This window comes from Somniosus microcephalus, chromosome 4, assembly GCF_052327205.1.
Source record: "Somniosus microcephalus isolate GS21.2 chromosome 4, FLI_Smic_1.0, whole genome shotgun sequence".
NCBI classification, from domain to species: domain Eukaryota; kingdom Metazoa; phylum Chordata; class Chondrichthyes; order Squaliformes; family Somniosidae; genus Somniosus; species Somniosus microcephalus.
The window spans coordinates 104,821,679-104,846,059 of NC_140990.1; the positions used below are offsets into that span (position 1 = coordinate 104,821,679).

Below are 24,381 nucleotides of genomic sequence, written 5' to 3' on the forward strand. Positions count from 1 at the left end.
TGTGTGTGTGGAGAGGGTCCGATTGCGTGTGTGTGTGTGGAGAGGGACCGATTTGTGTGTGTGTGTGGTGTGTCGTTGGGAGAGGGTCCGATTGTGTGGGTGTGTGTGTGTGTGGTGAGGGTCCGATTGTGTTGTATGTGTGTGTGTAGGAGTGGTCCGATTGTGTGTGTGTGGTGAGGGTCCGATTGTGTGTGTGTGTCGTGTGTGTGTGTGTGTGTGTGTGTGTGGAGAGGGTCCGATTGTGTGTGTGTGTGGAGAGGGTCCGATTGTGTGTGTGTGTGTGTGTGTGTGTGTGTGGAGAGGGTCCGATTGTGTGTGTGTGTGGAGAGGGGTCCGATTGTGTGTGTGTGTGTGTGGTGAGGGTCCGTTTGTGTGTGTGTGGGGGTGGGAGAGGGTCCGATTGTGTGTGTGTGTGTGTGGAGAGGGTCCGATTGTGTGGTGTGTGTGGAGAGTGTCCGATTGTGTGTGTGTGGAGAGGGTCCGATTGTGTGTGTGTGTGTGTGGAGAGGGTCGATTGTGTGTGTGTCTGTGTGTGGTGAGGGTCCGATTGTGTGTGTGTGTGGAGAGGGTCCGATTGTGTGTGTGTGTGTGTGGTGAGGGTCCGATTGTGTGTGTGTGTGTGGAGAGGGTCCGATTGTGTGTGTGTGTGTGTGGAGAGGGTCCGATTGTGTGTGTGTGTGTGTGTGGAGAGGGTCCGATTGTGTGTGTGTGTGTGTGTGTGTGTGTGTGGAGAGGGTCCGATTGTGTGTGTGTGTGTGGTGAGGGTCCGATTGTGTGTGTGTGTGTGTGGAGAGGGTCCGATTGTGTGTGTGTGTGTGGAGAGGGTCCGATTGTGTGTGTGTGTGTGTGGAGAGGGTCCGATTGTGTGCGTGTGTGAGTGTGTGTGTGGAGAGGGTCCGATTGTGTGTGTGTGTGTGTGGAGAGGGTCCGATTGTGTGTGTGTGTGTGTGTGTGGAGAGGGTCCGATTGTGTGGTGTGTGTGTGTGGAGAGGGTCCGATTGTGTGTGTGTGTGTGTGTGTGTGTGAGGGTCCGATTGTGTGTGTGTGTGTGTGGAGAGGGTCCGATTGTGTGTGTGTGGTGTGTGTGTGTGGAGAGGTCCGATTGTGTGTGTGTGTGTGTGGAGAGGGTCCGATTGTGTGTGTGTGTGTGGAGAGGGTCCGATTGTGTGTGTGTGGAGAGGGTCCGATTGTGTGTGTGTGTGTGGAGAGGGTCCGATTGTGTGTGTGTGTGTGTGTGTGTGTGTGGGAGAGGGTCCGATTGTGTGCGTGTGTGTGAGAGGGTCCGATGTGTGTGTGTGGAGAGGGTCCGATTGTGTGGTGTGTGGAGAGGGTCCGATTGTGTGTGTGTGTGGAGAGGGTCCGATTGTGTGTGTGTGTGTGTGGAGAGGGTCCGATTGTGTGTGTGTGTGTGTGTGGAGAGGGTCCGATTGTGTGTGTGTGTGTGGAGAGGGTCCGATTGTGTGTGTGTGTGTGTGTGTGGAGAGGGTCCGATTGTGTGTGTGTGTGTGTGGAGAGGGTCCGATTGTGTGTGTGTGTGTGTGTGTGGAGAGGGTCCGATTGTGTGTGTGTGGTGTGTGGAGAGGGTCCGATTGTGTGTGTGTGTGTGGAGAGGGTCGATTGTGTGTGTGTGTGTGTGGAGAGGGTCCGATTGTGTGTGTGTGTGTGTGGAGAGGGTCCGATTGTGTGTGTGTGTGTGTGGAGAGGGTCCGATTGTGTGTGTGTGTGTGGAGAGGGTCCGATTGTGTGTGTGTGTGTGTGTGTGGAGAGGGTCCGATTGTGTGGTGTGTGTGTGTGGAGAGGGTCCGATTGTGTGTGTGTGTGTGGAGAGGGTCCGATTGTGTGTGTGTGTGTGTGGAGAGGGTCCGATTGTGTGTGTGTGTGTGTGTGTGTGTGGAGAGGGTCCGATTGTGTGTGTGTGTGTGTGTGGAGAGGGTCCGATTGTGTGTGTGTGTGTGTGGAGAGGGTCCGATTGTGTGTGTGTGTGTGGAGAGGGTCCGATTGTGTGCTGTGTGTGTGGAGAGGGTCCGATTGTGTGTGTGTGTGTGGAGAGGGTCCGATTGTGTGTGTGTGTGTGGAGAGGGTCCGATTGTGTGTGTGTGTGTGGAGAGGGTCCGATTGTGTGTGTGTGTGTGGAGAGGGTCCGATTGTGTGTGTGTGTGAGAGGGTCCGATTGTGTGGTGTGTGTGGAGAGGGTCCGATTGTGTGTGTGTGTGTGGAGAGGGTCCGATTGTGTGTGTGTGTGTGGAGAGGGTCCGATTGTGTGTGTGTGTGGAGAGGGTCCGATTGTGTGTGTGTGTGGAGAGGGTCCGATTGTGTGTGTGTGTGGAGAGGGTCCGATTGTGTGTGTGTGTGTGTGTGTGTGTGAGGGTCCGATTGTGTGTGTGTGTGTGGAGAGGGTCCGATTGTGTGTGTGAGTGGAGAGGGTCCGATTGTGTGTGTGTGTGTGTGTGGGTCGTGTGTGTGTGTGTGTGTGGAGAGGGTCCGATTGTGTGTGTGTGTGTGTGAGAGGGTCCGATTGTGTGTGTGTGTGTGGAGAGGGTCCGATTGTGTGTGTGTGTGTGTGGAGAGGGTCCGATTGTGTGTGTGTGTGTGTGGAGCGGGTCCGATTGTGTGTGTGTGTGTGTGTGTGTGTGTGTGGAGAGGGTCCGATTGTGTGTGTGTGTGTGGAGAGGGTCCGATTGTGTGTGTGTGTGTGTGGAGAGGGTCCGATTGTGTGCGTGTGTGTGTGTGGAGAGGGTCCGATTGTGTGTGTGTGTGTGTGTGTGTGTGTGTGTGTGTGTGTGTGTGTGGAGAGGGTCCGATTGTGTGTGTGTGTGTGGAGAGGGTCCGATTGTGTGTGTGTGTGTGGAGAGGGTCCGATTGTGTGCGTGTGTGTGGAGAGGGTCCGATTGTGTGTGTGTGGAGAGGGTCCGATTGTGTGTGTGTGTGTGGAGAGGGTCCGATTGTGTGTGTGTGTGTGTGTGTGTGAGAGGGTCCGATTGTGTGCTGTGTGTGTGGAGAGGGTCCGATTGTGTGTGTGTGTGGAGAGGGTCCGATTGTGTGTGTGTGTGTGGGAGGGTCCGATTGTGTGTGTGTGTGTGGAGAGGGTCCGATTGTGTGTGTGTGTGAGTGGAGAGGGTCCGATTGTGTGTGTGTGTGTGGAGAGGGTCCGATTGTGTGCGTGTGTGTGGAGAGGGTCCGATTGTGTGTGTGTGGAGAGGGTCCGATTGTGTGTGTGTGTGTGGGGAGGGTCCGATTGTGTGTGTGTGTGTGGAGAGGGTCCGATTGTGTGTGTGTGTGAGTGGAGAGGGTCCGATTGTGTGTGTGTGTGTGTGTGTGGAGAGGGTCCGATTGTGTGTGTGTGTGTGAGTGGAGAGGGTCCGATTGTGTGTGTGTGTGTGTGTGTGTGTGTGAGAGGGTCCGATTGTGTGTGTGTTGTGTGTGTGTGTGTGGAGAGGGTCCGATTGTGTGTGTGTGTGTGTGGAGAGGGTCCGATTGTGTGTGTGTGTGTGGAGAGGGTCCGATTGTGTGTGTGTGTGTGGAGAGGGTCCGATTGTGTGTGTGTGTGTGTGTGTGGAGAGGGTCCGATTGTGTGTGTGTGTGTGTGGAGAGGGTCCGATTGTGTGTGTGTGTGTGGAGAGGGTCCGATTGTGTGTGTGTGTGTGTGTGGAGAGGGTCCGATTATGTGTGTGTGTGGAGAGGGTCCGATTGTGTGTGTGTGTGTGGAGAGGGTCCGATTGTGTGTGTGTGTGTGTGTGTGTGGAGAGGGTCCGATTGTGTGTGTGTGTGTGTGTGTGTGGAGAGGGTCCGATTGTGTGTGTGTGTGTGTGGAGAGGGTCCGATTGTGTGTGTGTGTGTGTGGAGAGGGTCCGATTGTGTGTGTGTGTGGAGAGGGTCCGATTGTGTGTGTGTGTGTGTGTGGAGAGGGTCCGATTGTGTGTGTGTGTGTAGAGGGTCCGATTGTGTGTGTGTGTGTGTGTGTGTGTGTGTGGAGAGGGTCCGAATGTGTGTGTGTGTGGAGAGGGTCCGATTGTGTGTGTGTGTGTGTGTGTGGAGAGGGTCCGATTGTGTGTGTGTGTGTGTGGAGAGGGTCCGATTGTGTGTGTGTGTGTGAGTGAGGGTCCGATTGTGTGTGTGTGTGTGTGGAGAGGGTCCGATTGTGTGCGTGTGTGTGGAGAGGGTCCGATTGTGTGTGTGTGTGTGGAGAGGGTCCGATTGTGTGTGTGTGTGTGGAGAGGGTCCGAATGTGTGTGTGTGTGGAGAGGGTCCGATTGTGTGTGTGTGTGTGGAGAGGGTCCGATTGTGTGTGTGTGAGTGGAGAGGGTCCGATTGTGTGCGTGTGTGTGGAGAGGGTCCGATTGTGTGTGTGTGTGTGGAGAGGGTCCGATTGTGTGTGTGTGTGTGGAGAGGGTCCGATTGTGTGTGTGTGTGGAGAGGGTCCGATTGTGTGTGTGTGTGGAGAGGGTCCGAATGTGTGTGTGTGTGGAGAGGGTCCGATTGTGTGTGTGTGTGTGGAGAGGGTCCGATTGTGTGTGTGTGAGTGGAGAGGGTCCGATTGTGTGTGTGTGTGTGTGGGAGGCTCCGATTGTGTGTGTGTGAGTGGAGAGGGTCCGATTGTGTGTGTGTGTGTGTGAGGGTCCGATTGTGTGTGTGTGTGGAGAGGGTCCGATTGTGTGTGTGTGAGTGGAGAGGGTCCGATTGTGTGTGTGTGTGTGAGTGGAGAGGGTCCGATTGTGTGTGTGTGTGTGGAGAGGGTCCGATTGTGTGTGTGTGTGTGGAGAGGGTCCGATTGTGTGTGTGTGAGTGGAGAGGGTCCGATTGTGTGTGCGTGTGTGTGGAGAGGGTCCGATTGTGTGTGTGTGTGTGGAGAGGGTCCGATTGTGTGTGTGTGTGTGGAGAGGGTCCGATTGTGTGTGTGTGTGTGGAGAGGGTCCGATTGTGTGTGTGTGTGAGTGGAGAGGGTCCGATTGTGTGTGTGTGTGTGGAGAGGGTCCGATTGTGTGTGTGTGTGAGTGGAGAGGGTCCGATTGTGTGTGTGTGTGTGGAGAGGGTCCGATTGTGTGTGTGTGAGTGGAGAGGGTCCGATTGTGTGTGTGTGTGTGTGGAGAGGGTCCGATTGTGTGTGTGTGAGTGGAGAGGGTCCGATTGTGTGTGTGTGTGTGTGGAGAGGGTCCGATTGTGTGTGTGTGTGTGGAGAGGGTCCGATTGTGTGTGTGTGTGTGTGTGGAGAGGGTCCGATTGTGTGTGTGTGAGTGGAGAGGGTCCGATTGTGTGTGTGTGTGTGTGAGGGTCCGATTGTGTGTGTGTGTGTGGAGAGGGTCCGATTGTGTGTGTGTGTGTGGAGAGGGTCCGATTGTGTGTGTGTGTGTGGAGAGGGTCCGATTGTGTGTGTGTGAGTGGAGAGGGTCCGATTGTGTGTGTGTGTGTGTGTGAGAGGGTCCGATTGTGTGTGTGTGTGTGGAGAGGGTCCGATTGTGTGTGTGTGTGTGTGAGGGTCCGATTGTGTGTGTGTGAGTGGAGAGGGTCCGATTGTGTGTGTGTGTGTGGAGAGGGTCCGATTGTGTGTGTGTGTGTGTGAGGGTCCGATTGTGTGTGTGTGTGTGGAGAGGGTCCGATTGTGTGTGTGTGTGTGTGAGGGTCCGATTGTGTGTGTGTGTGTGTGTGAGGGTCCGATTGTGTGTGTGTGTGTGGAGAGGGTCCGATTGTGTGTGTGTGTGTGGAGAGGGTCCGATTGTGTGTGTGTGTGTGTGAGGGTCCGATTGTGTGTGTGTGTGTGTGTGGAGAGGGTCCGATTGTGTGTGTGTGTGTGGAGAGGGTCCGATTGTGTGTGTGTGTGTGGAGAGGGTCCGATTGTGTGTGTGTGTGTGTGGAGAGGGTCCGATTGTGTGTGTGTGTGTGTGTGGAGAGGGTCCGATTGTGTGTGTGTGTGTGGAGAGGGTCCGATTGTGTGCGTGTGAGTGGAGAGGGTCCGATTGTGTGTGTGTGTGTGGAGAGGGTCCGATTGTGTGTGTGTGTGTGGAGAGGGTCCGATTGTGTGTGTGTGTGTGTGTGGAGAGGGTCCGATTGTGTGTGTGTGTGTGTGGAGAGGGTCCGATTGTGTGTGTGTGTGTGGAGAGGGTCCGATTGTGTGCGTGTGAGTGGAGAGGGTCCGATTGTGTGTGTGTGTGTGGAGAGGGTCCGATTGTGTGTGTGTGTGTGAGTGGAGAGGGGAAAGGAAAACATCACAGTCAAATCTGAACTTGTCCTGAGCCACTTCACTATGTTCCTGCTCCCACTGGCTTCTGAGGACAAACTAGGGGTCAAACTTGGGACTTACTTTAGCCCAATGAACCACGGTCTGGGATTTGGTTTGAAATGTTGTGAAACTAGACAACTTCCAGCATTAATAAAAAGTTATAATTGCTTCTGCTGGGCACTTGCTTCTGTTTAGGGGACAGCCTATTACAGGTCCTTTTATTTATTTATGGGATGAATTAAATCCAAATTTTGGTGAGATGGTAAAGATGTGTTCTGTCCCTCTTTATTTAACTTACATCCAGCGTAGCCACCTGTCTTCGGATGTACTTCAGAAAATTGCTTCACTGGAACATAGGAACAGGAGGAGGCCATTCAGCCCCTTGAGCCTGTTCCGCCATTCAATTAAATCGTGGCTGATCTGTATCTTGAGTCTATCTACCCACCTTGGTTCTGTTACCCTTAATACCCTTGCCTAACAAAAATCCAGCAATCTCAGTTTTGACATTTTCAATTGACCCTCAGCCTCAACAGCTTTTTGGGGGAGAGAGTTCCAGATTTCCACTACCCTTTGTGTGAAGAAGTGCTTCCTGACATCACCCCTGAACGGCCTAGCTCTTATTTTAAGGTTATGCCCCCTTGTTCTGGATTCTCCCATCTGAGGAAATAGTTTCTCTCTATCTATCCTATCAAATCCTTTAATCATCTTAAGCACCTCAATTGGATCACCCCCTTTAAACTTCTATACTCCAGGGAACACAAGCCTAGTCGATGCAACTCATCCTCATAATTTAACCCTTTTGGCCCCAGTTTCATTCTGGTGAGTCTGCGTTGAACCCCCTCTCTCGTATACCTTTCCTGCAGTGGCCAGAACTGAACGCAGTACTCTAAATGGGGTCTAACCAGAGTGTTATACAACTGTAACATAACTTCCACTCTTTTGTCACCCTGCTGGTCTGGAAGTTCTAGTTGAAGCGGCCAATGTTAACCTATGGGGATCCGATGCAAAACACCACAGGAAGACTAAAGACTCACCTGCTTCCCATATTCAGTCCACTTTCCATACTCGTCCTTCCAGTACCAGAGCCATTCGGTGGTGAGGATGTAGTGTGGAGGTTTTGTAACTGAGGAGGCTGTAGAGAGACGTCTAACCTGGCTCAAACCACTTACCATGGCTTTAAAATCAACAAGTGCCGATCTGTGATAAGAACATAACAAACGCAGGATTATATTTATGTTTCAACTGCAATAGATTCCATCACAGGGAGACGGGTCCAAAAAAAAACACCACTAAAAGCCAAATGTCAATGGTTAGCTGTACAGAAGCATCACAATCGACAGCTCTATCATGAATAAGAGAAGCTGGAAAACCGGTGAAGGTCGAGAACCACAGGGATAAGGGAAAAGCCACTTAGGGGGCGATTTTGCCAGCCCTGGGGAGGCGGGTTTGGAGGCAGGACTGCCTAGAAAATGGCAGAAACTGGGGGTGGGTACCCATCCCGCCCCCAACCCGCCTCCGTGCCATCTTCCCAGGAGGCGGCTACCCGACCCGCGCTGGGTCCCGTCTCCTCGAGGCGGGAAGGGGATTACAGCCACTTAACTGCCTGTTAACAGGCATTTAAGAGGGTTATTCCCATTTTTCCAACAGAAGTGCGGGCTTCCTGACGTTGGGAAACCCCGCCAGGGTCAGCAAGGCGAGCAGTGGGTCTGCGGGGGTAAGAGGAGTCGAAAAGTGCACTGTGGAGGTGAGTGATGGGTGCAAGTGTGGAGAGGTAAGTATGTGAGGTGAGTAAAAAGTGTTAGAAAAAGTTTACTTACCTTTGTTTCTTCCTGCAGGCAACAATCATTGGGGATCCGGAGGCTCCGGCATCTCCACGGCAGCGATGACAGAATGGCTGCTGCATTCTCCGATGCAACAGCTATCTGCTTTCTGCTCAGGAAATAGGTTTCGTGAGCCTTGAGTACAAGAACTCACCAAACAACAGAGAATGATGTCAAACGATGACAATTAATCTGTCAAAAAGTTTTGACAGATGAAACGTCATACGCTGACATTCTCTGTCACCGGCTTTCCCTTAATTGGCTGGCTAAGCCCGCTGGGCGGGCTTAACAAGGTCAATCAAGGGAAAATAGCGTGAGCTGGCCGGATGTCGATGGAGGCGGGACTAAAACCCGACAAGCAGCAGTCCCGCTTCCATCACGTCCCCATTGGCAAAATCACCCCGTTAGTTCATGAGTCTCAGCCAGTCACCACTCCATTAGCTGCACTCAACTATGTCCACCATTATCTACCAGGAGTTTCACAGGGCAAAGCCTTATTGAGACACCGCCCTCATTATGTTTTTTATATATTTGTTTTTTGTTATTCATTTATGGGATGTGGACGTCGCTGGCAAGGCCAGCATTTATTGCCCATCCCTAATTGCCCTTTGGAAGATGGTGGTGAGTCACCTTCTTGAACCGCTGCAGTCTGTGTGGTGAAGGTACCCCCACAGTGCTGTTAGGGAGGGAGTTCCAGGATTTTGACCCAGCGACGATGAAGAATCGACGATATACTTCTAAGTCAGGATGGTGTATGACTTGGAGGGGAACTTGGAGGTGGTGGTGTTCCCATGCGCCTGCTGTCCATGTCCTTCTACGTGGAAGAGGTCGCAGATTTGGGAGGTGCTGCCGAAGAAGCCTTGGCGAGTTGCTGCAATGCATCTTGTAGCTGGTACATACTGCAGCCACGGTACACCGGTGGTGGAGGGAGTGAATGTTTAAGGTGGTGGATGGGGTGCCAATCAAGCGGGCTGCTTTGTCCTGGATGGTGTCGAGCTTCTTGAGTGTAGTTGGAGCAGCACTCATCCAGGCAAGTGGAAAGTATTCCATCACACTCCTTACTTGTGCCTTGTCGAAAGGCTTTGGGGATTCAGGAGGTGAGACACTCGCCGCAGAATACCCAGCCTCTGACCTGCTCTTGTTGCCACTGTATTTATGTGGCTGATCCAGTTAAGTTTCTGGTCAATGGTGACTCCCCAGGATGTTGATGGTGGGGGTTTCGGTGATGGTAATGCCGTTGAATGTCATGGGGTGGTGGTTGTAGATAGTCATTGCCTGGCAGTTCTGTGGCTCGAATGTTACCTGCCACTTATCAGCCCAAGCCTGAACGTTGTTCAGGTCTTGTTGCATGTGGGCATGGACTGCTTCATTATCTGAGGAGTTGTGAATGGCACTGAACACTGTGCAGTCATTTGGGGGAGAGAGTTCCAGATTTTCACTACCCTTTGTGTGAAGAAGTGCTTCCTGACATCACCCCTGAACGGCCTAGCTCTAATTTTAAGGTTATGCCCCCTTGTTCTGGACTCCCTCCACCAGAGGAAACAGTTTCTCCCTCTATCTACCCTATCAAATCCTTTAATCATCTTAAACATCTCAATTAAATCACCCCTTAATCTTCTATACTCGAGGGAATACAAGACTAGTCTATGCAATCTGTCCTCATAATTTAACCCTTTCAGGTGTGGTGCCCAGAACTGAACACAGTACAGTACTTCAGGAGGGGGTCTAACCAGAACTTTATATAACTGTAGCTTAAATTCCATCCCTTTGTATTCTAGCTCACGTGAGATAAAGGCTAACATTCCATTTGACTTTTTGATTATTTTTTGTACCAGTGAACTAGCCGTTAGTGATTTCTGTATCTGGACACCTAATCAAGAATTACACATCTGAAGGACTGAAGAATGAGTTGCATTTATATAGTGCCTGATCACATCCTCACGATATCTCAGAACACTTAAAACCAATGGGTTTCTTTGTAGTGCAGTCATTGTTATTACCTAGTCAAAGTCAGGAGTTAATGTAAAATGAAATGATCTGAGGGTTTGCTCATGAACTGATGCACCAAATACCCTTGGTTTGCATCAAGAGTGCAGCCGAGTATTGCGCGAGGATTTAAAGTGCTCTGCTACTGTTAAGTTACCCTGGTTAAAACATCAGAATGTACCTGGTCTTACTGGGATCGCAGTAATCCTTTTCGATCTGCTCCATGTTCGGGAGATCTTTCCACGCTTGCTCATAAGTCTGCCATTGATAAGGGAGCCTGGAGTGAACCCGGATACACTGATCTGCGTGCGACATGAGAGGAATTTAGTTTAAATGAGTCACATTTTATGCTTTAGAGAGTCTCATGATAGTTCCAATTTCCTTTCCTATTCTACCACCTCCTCCTTCTCTCAAAAGGAGTGATTCCTCTGGGTATAAAGGGACTTAAATTGGTCTTGGGCAAAACAGGCGATAGTGAATCGGCAGCCCGTTTACCACTCCGCCTGAAGGATTATGGACTTTTTAATACCAGTTTTAAGGAAACTAAAAAGAGACCCTGGATTGCTCAAAAAGCAGAATTTGGTTCAAAGTATTGACAACAAAGTATAGAGCACAGAATTGTTGACTTAACTGCTTAGAAGTCGAACTGAGACAATGTAGTTTTGCAGAGATAAGGGACAAAGTTAAAGAAGACAGCTGCCCAGCTAGACCTTGAGACACTGTGGGAACCTCAAACATTAGAAAACTGCTTTTGCATCAGAGAGAGGATGGCAGGTTACTGGGAAGTTTGGTTTTTGCCAGCAGCCAGGGTTTAAAGGACTGTTTAACCCACTAGAAGAGAAAAGGCTGCAGTCGGCAGGGAAGGAGTCCACCGCCCCGGAAGAAAGAAGACGTCAGGAGCGTACCCTCACGGACAAGGGTGTGATTAACCCTTTGTTTTGGGCATTTTATAGACTCTCCCTTCAAGGTTGCTATTGTTAACTGTTTATTGAATAATTGATAGAAGTAATAAAGCATTGTTGATTTTACCAACACGTTGACTTATGTTTCTGATCTTCCATCTGGGTTTGACCCTTAAATCTATAGACATTGGAGTGAAATCCTACAAAGTGGGTAAAATCCTACATCACCGACTGCGCTGAAAATCAGGCGGGTGTAAAACGGACCGGCGATTCGCTATCACCCGTTTTGCATTACCACCCAGGACCAATTGCACCCCCACAGTTTCAGGGCACCAGAAACCCTCTTTGTACCATGCCCATTCTTCATGTAAAAAGCACGGATCACTGCCTAACCATAGGTGAGGGCATCAAAGCACAGCTCATCAGAAGAGGAAGAGTTACTCTGGTCGCTAGACATAGCAATATCACAAACAAAGTGCGACGTGCAATATTCCCTCTAATTTTTTTGGGGTGCGGGGTCCCTTTAAGTGACATGCGCGGCCCATTCAACTTTTCGCGCATGCGCGGTTTCTCCCATTTAAAAGCCGGTGAGCGGCCTGCGTGGGTTAGCAAGAACGTTGGTGATGTGACAGGAAGAGCGTGTCAAAGAACTGTTCTTAGACGATCACCAGAGTGATGCTCCACATGGCATTGCTCGGTGCGTATTAGATGATACACTGTTTTATAAGGACAGGAGTGTTAGATTATGTAATGCACAATGAGTTATTCACTTAAGGTATAACTGTCTCCTCTTAAAGCCACAAAGTCTAGTTGTTAAGTAAACAGAGGCTGAGTTCATTCCAAGTTTAACTGTTGTTTGGTTGGGGAAGTTTGCAGATTGGAGCATGCTGGGCAGTTTCAGGCTAGAAATCAGAGGCACTGAGCATCTTCAGATTGTTTTGCGTCTATAACAAAGTACAATGGGCCAGTAATTCCTGTCCCAACGCGTGAGTACAGACGGGGTACTCACGCGTGGGCCCGGAGGAATTGCCAGTTTTCAGCATGCACAGCGCATGCGGGGAAAACCGGCATTTCCTCTCCTCTGACCCAAGGGGTTAAGAGGCGGAACGCGTGCGAGGTTTCAGGTAGCGCGTGCGCGCTGAACTTCCTTTTTTTTGAAGAGTTGCCCGTGGGGAAAAGACTCCGGTTTTTACGTGTGAAAAAAGCAGCCGTAAGTACTTACTTTTAACAGGTAAGTGGTCTATTAAGTAAAATTAGAAATTTTTTCCACAGGTTCATTATTTTTGAAGACTTTACAGTAAGGTAAGTGTATTTTTAGCCCCGATTTTTTATATAATTTTTTTCAAAATTTAAAATTGTTTAAAATAGTTTTTTACAGTTATTTATAGTTCATTTAAGTAGTGCGATGTTTTTTAACATTTTCTTTCAAGTTTAAGTAGTGTTTTGGGGCCAGGAGTTTTCATGAGTTTGACAGTTCTTACTATCAAACTCATGAATGAACTTTTGCAACCTCCCATTGGTTGCCCAGTGCTCACGTGATCCCAGCCGGCTCATCGCACTAAGTACGCCGCTGGGTCACGCACGCACAGCGCGGCAGGACCTGAAGCTGGCCAGTGAGAGGAAATGCAATGCGGGCCAGGATTGAAATGTCAGCGCGCCGGGTAAGTGCACATCGGGGGCTTGCACGCGCGGCAAGACACAAACCTAATTTCTGGGCCAATGTCTGCACACAGGCTCAGAGCTCAAGAGTTTAAACTCATTCCGTGTAAAATAATAATGGGAATGAATTTTCCCGCGGTGAGTTACTCCGCTGTTACACCATTGAAAAAACAAGAAAGCAGAAAGATTTGCATTTCTGTAGCGCCTTTCATGACCACCGGATGTCCCAAAACACTTTATGGCCAATGAGGTGCAGTCACTGTTGTAATGTGGGAAACGCAATAGCCAATTTGCGCACAGCAAGGTCCCACAAACAGCAATGTGATAATGACCAGAGAATCTGTTTTTAGTGATGTTGATTGAGGGATAAATATTGGCCAGGACACCGGGGATAGCTCCCCCGCTTTTCTTCGAAATAGTGCCATAGGATCTTTTCTGTCCACCTAAGAGGGCAGGCAGGGCCGTGGTTTAACACCTTATCTGAAAGACAGCACCTCCAACAGTGCAGCAGTCCCTCAGCACTGGAGTGTCAACCCAGATTTTTGTGTTCAAGGCCCTGGAGTGGGATATGAACCCACAACCTTCTGATTCAGAAGCAAGGGTGCTACCCACTGAGCCACAACTGACACACGATGGTCTGGAGAGATATCAGCTCATTTGCATACCCAAATTAGCATAAATCCCTTGTAAAACAAGTGTAAGTTCACTGGAAACTGTGGTACAGCTTTTAAGAAGGCAGTTCAGCCTACACTCTTCAGTAGCAGACTGGGAGACAACCAGATAAGGAAGGGGCAGTGCTCAGCTCACTCACTTGGCTCTTCCATAATGTTACTGCATATCTTATCAATCTGTTCTATCATACTTCTCACGAGTTATGACAGCAACCTTAGCACCAAGAAGGCAGCAGGACATGTCACCAAGACAGACGGGAAAAGTGTAGAACTCAGTGTTACGATTTCCAGTCTGATTCGGATACCTTCACAGTTTCAAGGGTGTCAGTTTCTTTCATAAGTGGATCCCACGTTCCTTATGTTCCAGAGTTGATTCACACTTCCCAATATTTACTTGTATGATCGCATGACTCAGGTGAAGTAATAACGCAACCCCTTGATGAATGGATTGGATATCTGGCGGTATCAGACAGGCCACCCGTTATACTCCCCACCTGATACTCAGTTCCATTGATTTCAACAGATGTAAATATCAAGCGGGATGTGTAACAGGTGGCCCAAGGCGAATTTCTACACCCATGTCTTTCACACGTGCCCGCAGGTGTGTTTCACTAATCTTTCATTAGGCAGACTGTTGACACTGGACCCAATCATTAAGCTAATTTATTTCAGGCAATGAGGGACCGCACAGAGCATCGGTTATGATCGGACTCGTGCACAACGCGATACAAAATAACAAATATGCTATATGTTCTCCACATTGGTGGGCCATCTGGTTGACTAAACACAATGAACTCCTAACTCCCCTCCAGTATCCTTGGCCTCTGAGTCTGGGCAAGAGCCTGCCCTCGCAGCATTCTGTTTAAAAACCTGACTGTCGGTCTGCGCTTCGGTTCCTATTTTAACTCCTCCTGCCAATTGCCTGGGACCAGAGACTTCCCCAAAAAATGGGTGTGAGGTGTTTATCGATTACCGAGACCAGCTAATGAATTGCATACTGTTATCGGTCTTTCGGGAAACAACTACAATGCCTGGCCTATTAGCCACCTTTGCTGCTTTTATTTAAAAAACTTGTGCAGATACACTTCATTTTAAAAACCCAACATTTAAATATAGCTCTTTCCAAAATCCTTTCTGCAATAAAATCCCGAAGCGTGAGAGTAGGGCTTGCGGTGGGACAGTCTGCACAAACACAATGCACCCTTTAGATCTGGGTCTATCTAAAAACGCTGTGTATTTTATGCAGTATGGATCATTTTTTTTCCAGATTGTGCTGGGATTTTCAGTACCTTTAAAGCTGCAGTTCTTCCTGACGAAGTACAGACAGATCTCCTCACTGTCCAAGTCGCTGCTGGAGCTGCTGGAAGATTGCCGGGATCGAAGCGTCCTCTCTGTGGGTGGCGGACCAAAGCACGGAAACAAATTCAGTGTCATTTATTGAGATGAACCGCCCTGACCGTCTTGGGCAGTGATTCCAATAATACTGTGAGGAATTCCTTATTAACTCGTTCACAAAAATTCAATATAGATGAGGAAGACCATTTTATAGAATGATACAGCACAGCAGGAGGCCATTTGGCCAATCGTGCCTGTGCCGGCTCTTTGAAAGAGCTATCCAATTAGTCACACTCCGCCCGCTCTTTCCCCCATTACCCTGCAGAGTATCCTTTTCAAGAATTTATCCAATTCCCTTTTGAAAGTAACTATTGAATCTGCTTCCACCTCCCTTTCAGACAGTGCATTCCAGATCAGAACAACTCGCTGTGTAAAAAAAATCCTCATCTCCCCTCTGGTTCTTTTGCCAATTATCTCAAATGTGCCAAACAGTTTATCCTTATTTACTCTATCAAAACACCTCTATTAAATTACCCCTTAACTTTCAATGCTCTAAGGAGAACAATCCCAGCTCCTCTAGTCTCTCCGCATAATTAAAGTCCCTCATCCCTGGTACCAATCTACTCTGCACTCACTCCAAGGCATTGACATTCTTCCTAAAGTGTGAACTATAATTTGAATTATCTGATCATTGAATTTTTTTCTAAGCACTAAATTCTCACTTCACTGTATTAGGAACGTAAGATTGGGAGTAGGCCATTCAGCCCCTCGAGCCATTCCATTAGATCATGGCTGATCTGCAGCATAACTCCATCTACCCGCCACCACCCCCCACCCCCACCCCACCCACCCACTCTCGATTCCATAGCACAATAAAAATCTATTGATGTCCGGGTTTAAGTTTTCAATAGACCCCCAGCCTCAACAGCTTTTTGGGGGAGAGAGTTCCAGATCTCCACTACCCTTTGTGTGAAGAAGTGCTTCCTGACATCACCCCTGAACGGCCTAGCTCTAATTTTAAGGTTTTGCCTTCTTGTTCTGGACTCCCCCCACCAGAGGAAATAGTTTCTCTCTCTATCTACCCCATCAACTCTTGTAATCATCTTAAACACCTCAATTCAATCATCCCGTAATCATTTATACTCGAGGGAATACAAGCCTAGTCTCGGCAACCTGTCCTCATAATGTAACCCTTTTAGCCCCGGTGTCATTCTGGTGAATCTGCGCTGCACCCCCTCCAAGGCCAATATATCCTTCCTGAGGTGCGGTGCCCAAAACTGAACACAGTGCTCCAGGTGGGGTCTAACCAGAGCTTTATATAACTAATATAACTTCCATCCCTTTGTATTTCAGCCCCTTTGAGATAAAGGCCAACATTTCATTCGCCTATTATTATTCATTATTTTATGCACCTGTCCACTAGTTTTTAGTGATTTACTGTGTTTGGACAGACCTGCGGTTGGGAAACGGTGATTTTCCCCACTTACCTTCGCCATCGCAGGACCTGCAGTTTTTGATGCTGTAGAGGTTCTGGTATATTTGCTGCAGGTGTTGGATCAGCTCCGTGTTCAGATTCTCCAGGACGGTGGAGCAGTTATTGTCGTGGAAACTATGAGAGCGTTTACATTTTGACCCAAACTTGCAGGTCCCCTGGACAAAGTGATGGCAAATGTGAAGCTTGGTGCAAGCCTGCTTGAAGGTGCAGCTGCCATAGTGACCAGGGCCCTTGTTGTAAAACATGCAAATCTGCAGAGACAGGAATTCACGAGCGTGAGTCTAAAACATACATACGTCCAACCAGAAGACTGTAGAATGGCAACAGCAGCGATTTCCTCCACAGGTGAAGAGAGGTAGAAATAGTCTGCCCTGGGTATGCTCTTACATATGTGGATGTGTCAGTTGGTAGCACTCTCACCTCTGAGTCAGAAGATTGTGGGTTCAAAGCCCACTCCAGGGACGTGAGCATATAAACCAGGCCAGTGCTGAGGGAGTGCTGCACTGTCAGAGATGTCGTCTTTCAGATGAGATGGTAAACCTCTTAGGTGGATGTAAAAAGCTCCTACGGCACTAATCGAAGAAGAGCAGGGGAGTTCTCCCCAGTGTCCTGGACAATAGTCACCCCTCAACCAAGATTACCTCGCTGTGGGACCTTGCTGTGTGCAAATTGGCTACTGCTTTTCCTACATTACAACAGTGACTAAATTGCAAAAGTAATTAATTGATTGTAAAGCACTTTGGGACATCCTGAGGTTATGAAAGGCGCAAGTCTTTCTTTCTTACATATAGGGCCAGTAATTCCGGTCCCAACGCGTGAGTACGGACGGTGTACTCACGCGTGGGCCCGTTGGAAGTGCCAGATTTCAGCATGCACAGCGCATGCGCGGGAAACCAGCATTTCCTCTCCATTGAACCAAGGGGTTAAGAGGTCCAACGCATGCGCGCAGGACTCTGCACGCACGCGTTGAACTTCCTTCGTTTTGACAGGTTTGCGCGTGTGCAAGGGCCTGAACTTTTTAGAAATGAAAAAAGGAGGCGTAAGGAGTGGATTCTTGAAGGTAAGTGGTCTATTATTTAAAATTATTACATTTTTTCCACAGCTTCATTGTTTTTAAGGACTTTACAGTAAGGTAAGTTTATTTTTAGACCCGATTTTGTAAAAAATTAATTTTTTCAAAAATTTTATTAATTGTTTTAAATAGTTTTTTTAAAGTTATTTATAGTTTATTTAATTATTGGGATTTTTTTTAAATTTTAATTAAAGTTAAACTAGTCTTTTGGACGCCCGTACTTTTCATGAGTTTGACAGTCTTTACTATCAAACTCATGAATGAGTTTCCCCTCCCCTGATTGGCTGCAGAGTGCTCACCTGATCCCAGCCGGCACATCGCACTAGCTACGCCGCTGGATCAGGTAAGCACTGCGCGCTGACATCTGAACCGGGCCTGTGACAGGAAATGCAAGCAGGCCCGGGCTTCAGATGTCGGCGCGCAGGGTGAGTGCAGATCGGGGGCTTGCACGCGCGGCAAGCCCCCGATCCTAATTTCTGGCCCACTAACTGCTATCAGTGGGAAAACACAAACTGATCAGATACCTCAGTTAATCTTGCAGGCAGCATGACTATGGCTCATCATTGGGTAATGGTCAGGAGCAGGAGCCCCCACTTCGGTCAAAGAAAGATAGAACCTCTGAAGTTGCAGTGCTCCCTCAGTCTTCTTCTCCTCCTTCTTAGGCAGTCCCTTAAAACCGAGGATGACTTGCTTCCACGTTAAAAATGAGTTCTCAGATGACTGATGAGTCCAATGCGGGACCTACAGTCTCTGTTACAGGTGGGGCAGACGGTGGTTGAAGGGGCGGGTGGGTGGGGTCCTTGGGTTGACGTGTGCTCCTTCCGCTGTTTACGCTTGGCTTCCGCTTGCTCCCAGCGAAGAGACTCGAGGTGTTCGGCGCCTTCCCGGATGCTTCTCCCCCACTTTGTACGGTCTTGGGCCAGGGATTCCCAGGTGTCGGTGGGGATGTTACACTTTTTCAAGGAGGCTTTGAGGGTGCCCTTGAAGTGTTTCCTCTGCCCACCTGGGGCTCTCTTGCCATGTCAGAGCTCTGAGTAGAGCGCTTGTTTTGGGAGTCTCGCATCGGGCATGTGGACGATGTGACCCATCCATCGGAGCTGATCGAGCGTGGTCAAAGCTTCGATGCTGGGGATGTTGGCCTGAGCAAGAACACTGACGTTGGTGCGCCTATCCTGCCAATGGATTTGCAGGATCTTGCGGAGGCAGCATTGGTGGTACCTCTCCAGTGCTTTGAGGTGCCTGCTGCACATGGTCCATGTCTCGGGTATTACTACTGCTCTGTAGACCATGAGCTTGGTGCCGGATTTGAGGTCCTAGTCTTCAAACACTCTCTTCCTCAGGTGACCGAAGGCTGCACTGGCACACTGAAGGCGGTGTTGGACTTCGTCATCGACGTCTGCCCTTGTTGACAGTAGGCTCCCGAGGTATAGAAAGTGGTCCACGTTGTCGAAGGCCTTGTCATGGATTTTGATAATCGGGGGGCAGTACTATGTGACGGGGGCAGGTTGGTAGAGGACCTCTGTCTTACGGATGTTTAGTGTAAGGCCCATGCTCTCGTACGCTTCGGTGAAGGTGTTAACGATTTTTTGGAGTTCGACCTCCAAGTGTGCGCAGACACAAGCGTCGTCTGCATACTGTAATTCGACGACAGAGGAAGGGACGACCTTGGATCTGGACTGGAGGCGACAGAAGTTGAACAGTTTCCCGTTTGTTCTGTAAAGTAGCTCCACTCCAGCGGGGAGCTTACTGAGGGTGAGATAGAGCATTGCCGCAAGGAAGATCGAGAAGATCGAGAAGAGTTCCCTCAGTACTGCAATGAAGGGTCAGCCTGGATTTTATGCTTCAAGTCTCTGGAGCGGCAATTAAACCCGCGACCTTCTGACTCATAGGTAAGAGCACTACCACTGAGCCACAGCTAATACCATAGATCCGGGACGAAACCTGGGAATGTCCTGGTTGATATATTGAAGTGCCGCACTGCACAGTGCATTAGTGGTTAAAAAACAAAAATTGGAAATAATACTCGATATGTGTTTCACAAAAATTAACAAGAAAATTTATAAGGAATTAACAAACAGTAGTGACACTCAGTGGCACCTCCACGGCAACCGGGCTTGAGTAGGATCAGCTTGTGGAAATCTGAGTCTGCTACATCAATACTCCCCTGGTTATACTTTAACTCTTCCCTCTGTCAATGACAAAATTCCTGAGGGGGGGCCTCTGTCAGCTGACTAGACTATTTTCAACAACAACAACTTGCATTTATATAGCACATTTAATGTCGTAAAATGTCCCAAAGCACTTCACGGAAGCATAATCAGACAAAATTTGACACCGAACCACACAAGGTGATATAAGGGGGGAATTGGTCAAGGAGGTAGGTTTTAAGGAGTACCTTAAAGGAGGAGTGAGAGATAGAGAGGTTTAGGGAGGAAACTCCAGAGCTTAGGGCCTAGGCAGCTGAAGGCATGGCCACCAATGGTGAAGCGAAAGAAATCGAAGATATACAAGAGGCCAGAATTGGAGGAGTGCAGAGGTCTCGAAGGGTTGTAGGGCTGGAGGAGGTTACAGAGATAGGGAGGGGTGAGGCCACTGAGGGATTTGAACACAAGGATGAGAATTCATAGACAAGGGAACTGGAGCTAACCTGAGGGTGTCTATGTTCATCATACCTCACAATGTTATACCTCTTGTAAGAATGTTAAGAGTTACTACCTATAAGCTTTTGCAGGACTCAGCTATTTTGTCAAATAAACTGTTATGGCAAATGTTAACGATAAACCGGCAGCTGTTAGCGATTAAAGCCGTTGCGAAGCCTGTGTCACAGACAGGTCAAGAAAACCAAAAGGTGGGGGGGCACTGGAGCATGGTTCTTCAAGATGTTGGACAAAATAAGGAAGTGTCTACGTACGCTGAACATAAGATGTGCAGACTGGCTTGTGAAGCAAAAAAACAATGGCCCAGAAATTCGGGTCGGGGGCTTCCCGCGGGTGTAAGCCCCCGACCTGCACTTACCTAGCGCGCCAGTCTTTGAGCTGTGGGCCCCCGTGGAATTGCGATCCTGGGCCTGCTCCAACTGCCGGCGCGCAGTGCTTGCGTATCCCAGGGGCGCAGTTACTTCGATGCGTCCCCTGGGATCACGTGGGCCATGGAGAGCCGGGAATGCTTCATTCATAAGTTTGACAGGAAGTGCTGTCAAACTTATAAATACTACGAGCCCCAAAACATCACTAAATATTCAAATAAAAAAAATTTTAAATAATAAACTATAAATTACATGAAATAACTATTTTAAACAATAATTTAAATTTTTGAAAAAAATAATTTTATTTTCTAACGGGGCTAAAAATAAACTTAGCTTTCTTTAAAGTATTTAATAATAATAAACCTGTGGAAAAAATGTTTTAATTTTAATTAATTCACCACTTACCTTGTAAAAAGCAGGCCTTACGACTGCTTTTTATATGTCTAACTCCTGCAGACTTACCCTCCCGGGAAAACCTGCAAAAAAAACATAAGTTCGATGCGCACACGCAGCCTCTCCTGCGCACGCTTTCCACCTCTTAACCCCTGCTTTCGGGGGAACGGAAGTGCCAGTTTCCCGCGCATGCACAGTGCATGCAGGAAACCGGCACTTCCATTGGGCCTACGGGTGAGTACCCCGTGCGTACTCACCCGTGGAGACCCGAAGTTCTGGGCCAATAGTTTAAACTTACGTGGACAAAAACGATTGGACTTATTTAGCCAAATGATCGGAACTTTGAAGGATAAAAGAGGGATTGTGAACATTCAAACGCAGAGATAGCAGACCCAAGAAGAATGTCGAGCTTGTGTAGGTGGACGTAAATGCTGGCTGGAGCCTACCTAGCTAAAGAACAAGACAACGCACGCTACTCTGTCCAGTGAGTGAACAGGTAATAACCATTCAGGAACTGTAAATTACTGCCGTGAGATATGAAATGTATTGATCTCTGCTGTGTGTGCTAATAAAAGATTAGCCAGTTGGTATCAAATCCGAATCCTTACACTCTCCCTGGCACTCATGCCAGGAGTTGACAGGACAGTGCGTTAGCAATGGCTAAGAGTGAATTGAACTGAAGCAGACTGTGGTTGCTGGGTTCAAAGCTCCTACCTCGGGCAGCAGGGACGAGTCATTCTGGAGCAGAAGCTGACGCAGTTCCCTCTCGTTCAGGTGTTGGAGCCCATTAGCACGCAGGACAGTGGTGTTCTGGGGTGAATGGATATCGTGCGAGAAGTTGCAGGTAGTCCTGAAAAGGAAACAAATTGGGTCAGCACAGAAATTTTCCAGTGCAGTACTGAGGGAGTGCTGCAGTGTCGATGGTGCCGTCTGTCTTTCTTTCCTAAGATGGTCCCCGGGACCTATGTTTCCGCTAAGGCGTGTGTGGTCGTGCAGTAATTTGAAAGGTCCCGTGCAGGCCGCTCACCGACTTTTATGGAAAAACCACGCACCCGCAGAAATTTAAAGGGACTGCGCATTTAAATAAACAGGCCGCACAGAACAAAGTGCAGCTTACAGGGAACATTGTCCAGGACTAAAGCGGGGAAGGAAAGTCCCTCTCTCCTCTCTCCTAAAGGCACTACCTCAACCAAGCCCCCCATTCTTCCTGTAAGCGCCCAGATGGTGGATGTTGGTAAAATATTCAACCGCACAGTGCGTCGCACCAGACATCAAAGGATGTGCAAAATAAATGCACTTTCAGCAGGGATCACCAGATATCAGTCATGCTGAAGCCTGGCTGGTTTTCCCTTCCCTAGCCTGGGGGACACTGAGGCTAACTGTATAAGCCTTACTGCATCTTTCTGGTGAGTAGGGCCCAGGTACCATCTGAGCAGTGTACATCCCAACTAAGGGAGCAGAGGGAGGCAGCGTGAAGGTTGTACTAGTCAAATTTAATTGAAGAGAAACCGCGAGGCAGTAACTTCCTCACATCAGGCCTGCCTCGGAATTATCCTTCCAGTGCCTTGGCTCAGTGAGTAGCACTCTTGGCTCAGAGTCAGAAGGTCATGGGTTCAAGTCCCCCTCCAAACTAGAGCACAAACATCTAGGCTGACACTCCACTGCAGTACTGAGGGAGTGCTGCACTGTCAGAGGTGCCTTCTTTTGGGTGAGACATTAAACCGAGGCCCCGTCTGCCCTCTCAAGTGGGTGTAAAAGATCCCGTGGCGCTATTTCAAAGAAGAGCAGAGGAGTTCTCCCCGGTGTCCTGGCCGATATTTATGCCTCACCTAAAAAACAGAGACATTGTCACATTGCTACTTGTGGGAGCTTGCTGTGCACAAATTGGTTGCTGCGTTTCCTACATTACAACAGTGACTGCACTTCAAAAAAGTACTTAATTGGCTGTAAAGTGCTTTGGGACGTCCTAAGATTGTGAAAGGCGCTGTAGAAATGCCAGTCTTTCTTTTTTCAGCGTAGCAGAGTTCGATTTGATACTGTGTTAACTCTGAACATTTACCTCCTGTGAACGGTGATGCGGAACAACTCTGTATATTTCAGCTTCACACTGCTGCGACGCATTTCTGTTCCTACAGTTAGACCCTGCGTTGAAAGAACGGTTGACTCCAGCGAGGACATCGTCTCCCACTACCTCATGGCAGAGGAAGTCGTTTCTCCGTAGCTACCCTATCGAATGCAATATATCCTTCCTGAGGTGCGGTGCCCAGAACTGAACGCCGTACTCCAGGTCAGGTCTGACCAAGACTCTGTACAACTGAAGCCTAACTTCCTCCCATTTGTATTCCAGCCCCCTTGAGAAAAGGCCGACATTCCATTTGCCTTTTTGATTACTCTTTGTACCTGTCCACTAGCTTTCAGTGATTTGTGTACATGGACACCCAAATCCCATTGCTCCTCCACAGTTCCTTTTTTCTCAACATTAAGAAAGTATTTCTCTGATCCGAAGTGGATGACCTCATACCTCCCCACATTGAACTCCATCTGTCACAGTTTTGCCCACTCATTTTATCTATCAATGTCCCTTGACAATGTCCCATTCGATAAGGTGCCACATAAAATTACGTGGATGAAGGGACCGAATGTAATGTAGCCAAATTTGCTGATGATACAAAGATAGGTGGGAAAGCAAATTGTGTGTAGGACGCAAAGAATCTCCAAAGGGATATAGATAGGCTAAGTGAGTGGGCAAAAATCTGGCAGATGGAGTTTAATGTGAGAAAATGCGAGGTTATCCACTTTGGTAGGAAAAATAAAAAAGCAAATTATTATTTAAATGGGGAGAGATTACAAAATGCTGAGGTACAGAGGGATCGTTGGGGGGGGTGGGGTCCTTGCACACGAATTGAGAATACGAAGGTCAAGGAAATAGAAACAAGAAACTGTGAAGGCAGCAAGAAGTAAAATAAAAAGACTAAACTGATCTTTGGCTGCTAATATGGCTGGCGCCCACAATGTCACACCTTGCTGATAGGACCAATGTAAGGCAGCGTGCAGAAGTTATACAGACAATAGGCGATCAGAAAACGCATTACCATGATTGCAAACGCATTACCATAATGTTTAGGTGATCATGAACACATTACCAGGATGTTTACTTAGCTGTGAAGTAAGATATTAAAAATTGGATTTAATAAGGTAAAACAAACCAGGATTCATCTGTAACACCAATATACAAAATGGAGGGAATAGGTTAATTCGTGCTCCGAGTTGAACAATAGAAGTCTGTAAAAGTTGTATAAACCCAGATAAGGTTTAAACAGGACTACGGGTTAACTGCTGAGAGATTAAAACTGTCAAAACAACCCCTTAGAAAGAGGGAGAGATATATGGGTTCGGCCACGCGAGTCGACACCTTTGCACTTAAGGGTTTGTTAAGTGTGAAGCTCAATAGGGTTCTATTCTTTTAACTAACTAAAGTGTTTTTGCTCTGTAGAAATAATTTAAGAGAGAGAGACAGAAAGTCTGCGGATTGCCCGCTTTGGAAAGATCTACTATCTTAGAGAAATACTTAAAAAGACCAAGCCATCTGACAACAGCAAATGGACGATCGTAAAGTAATAAAGTTGAGGCCCCTGGGTCATGAGAAAGTAACAGGACCAACTGATAACGAAATGTGAGATTTGTAAGCGACTGGAAGAATGGAATGTCACGGTTTTATAATTACAATTTAACTATAATTCTGTATATGCTAATAAGCTTATCCCCGCCTTTAGGGCAGGGCCTTAATTTTTGTATAACTGTGTGAACCT

At 48.2% G+C, this 24,381-nt stretch overlaps 1 protein-coding gene across 1 annotated transcript; it reads right to left on the bottom strand.

Annotated features, from left to right (window-relative positions):
* Nucleotides 1-7,221: 7,221 nt before the first annotated feature.
* LOC147119657 (protein mono-ADP-ribosyltransferase PARP12-like) lies at nt 7,222-22,750 on the bottom strand. The gene is made up of 6 exons (XM_085984127.1): nt 22,632-22,750; nt 21,287-21,422; nt 16,075-16,333; nt 14,542-14,643; nt 10,202-10,322; nt 7,222-7,411 (listed from the first exon to the last, which is right to left on the bottom strand). The coding sequence occupies exons 1-6, from the start codon at nt 22,748-22,750 to the stop codon at nt 7,237-7,239; spliced, it is 912 nt and encodes a 303-aa protein (XP_085840253.1). The 3' UTR covers nt 7,222-7,236.
* Nucleotides 22,751-24,381: the final 1,631 nt, after the last annotated feature.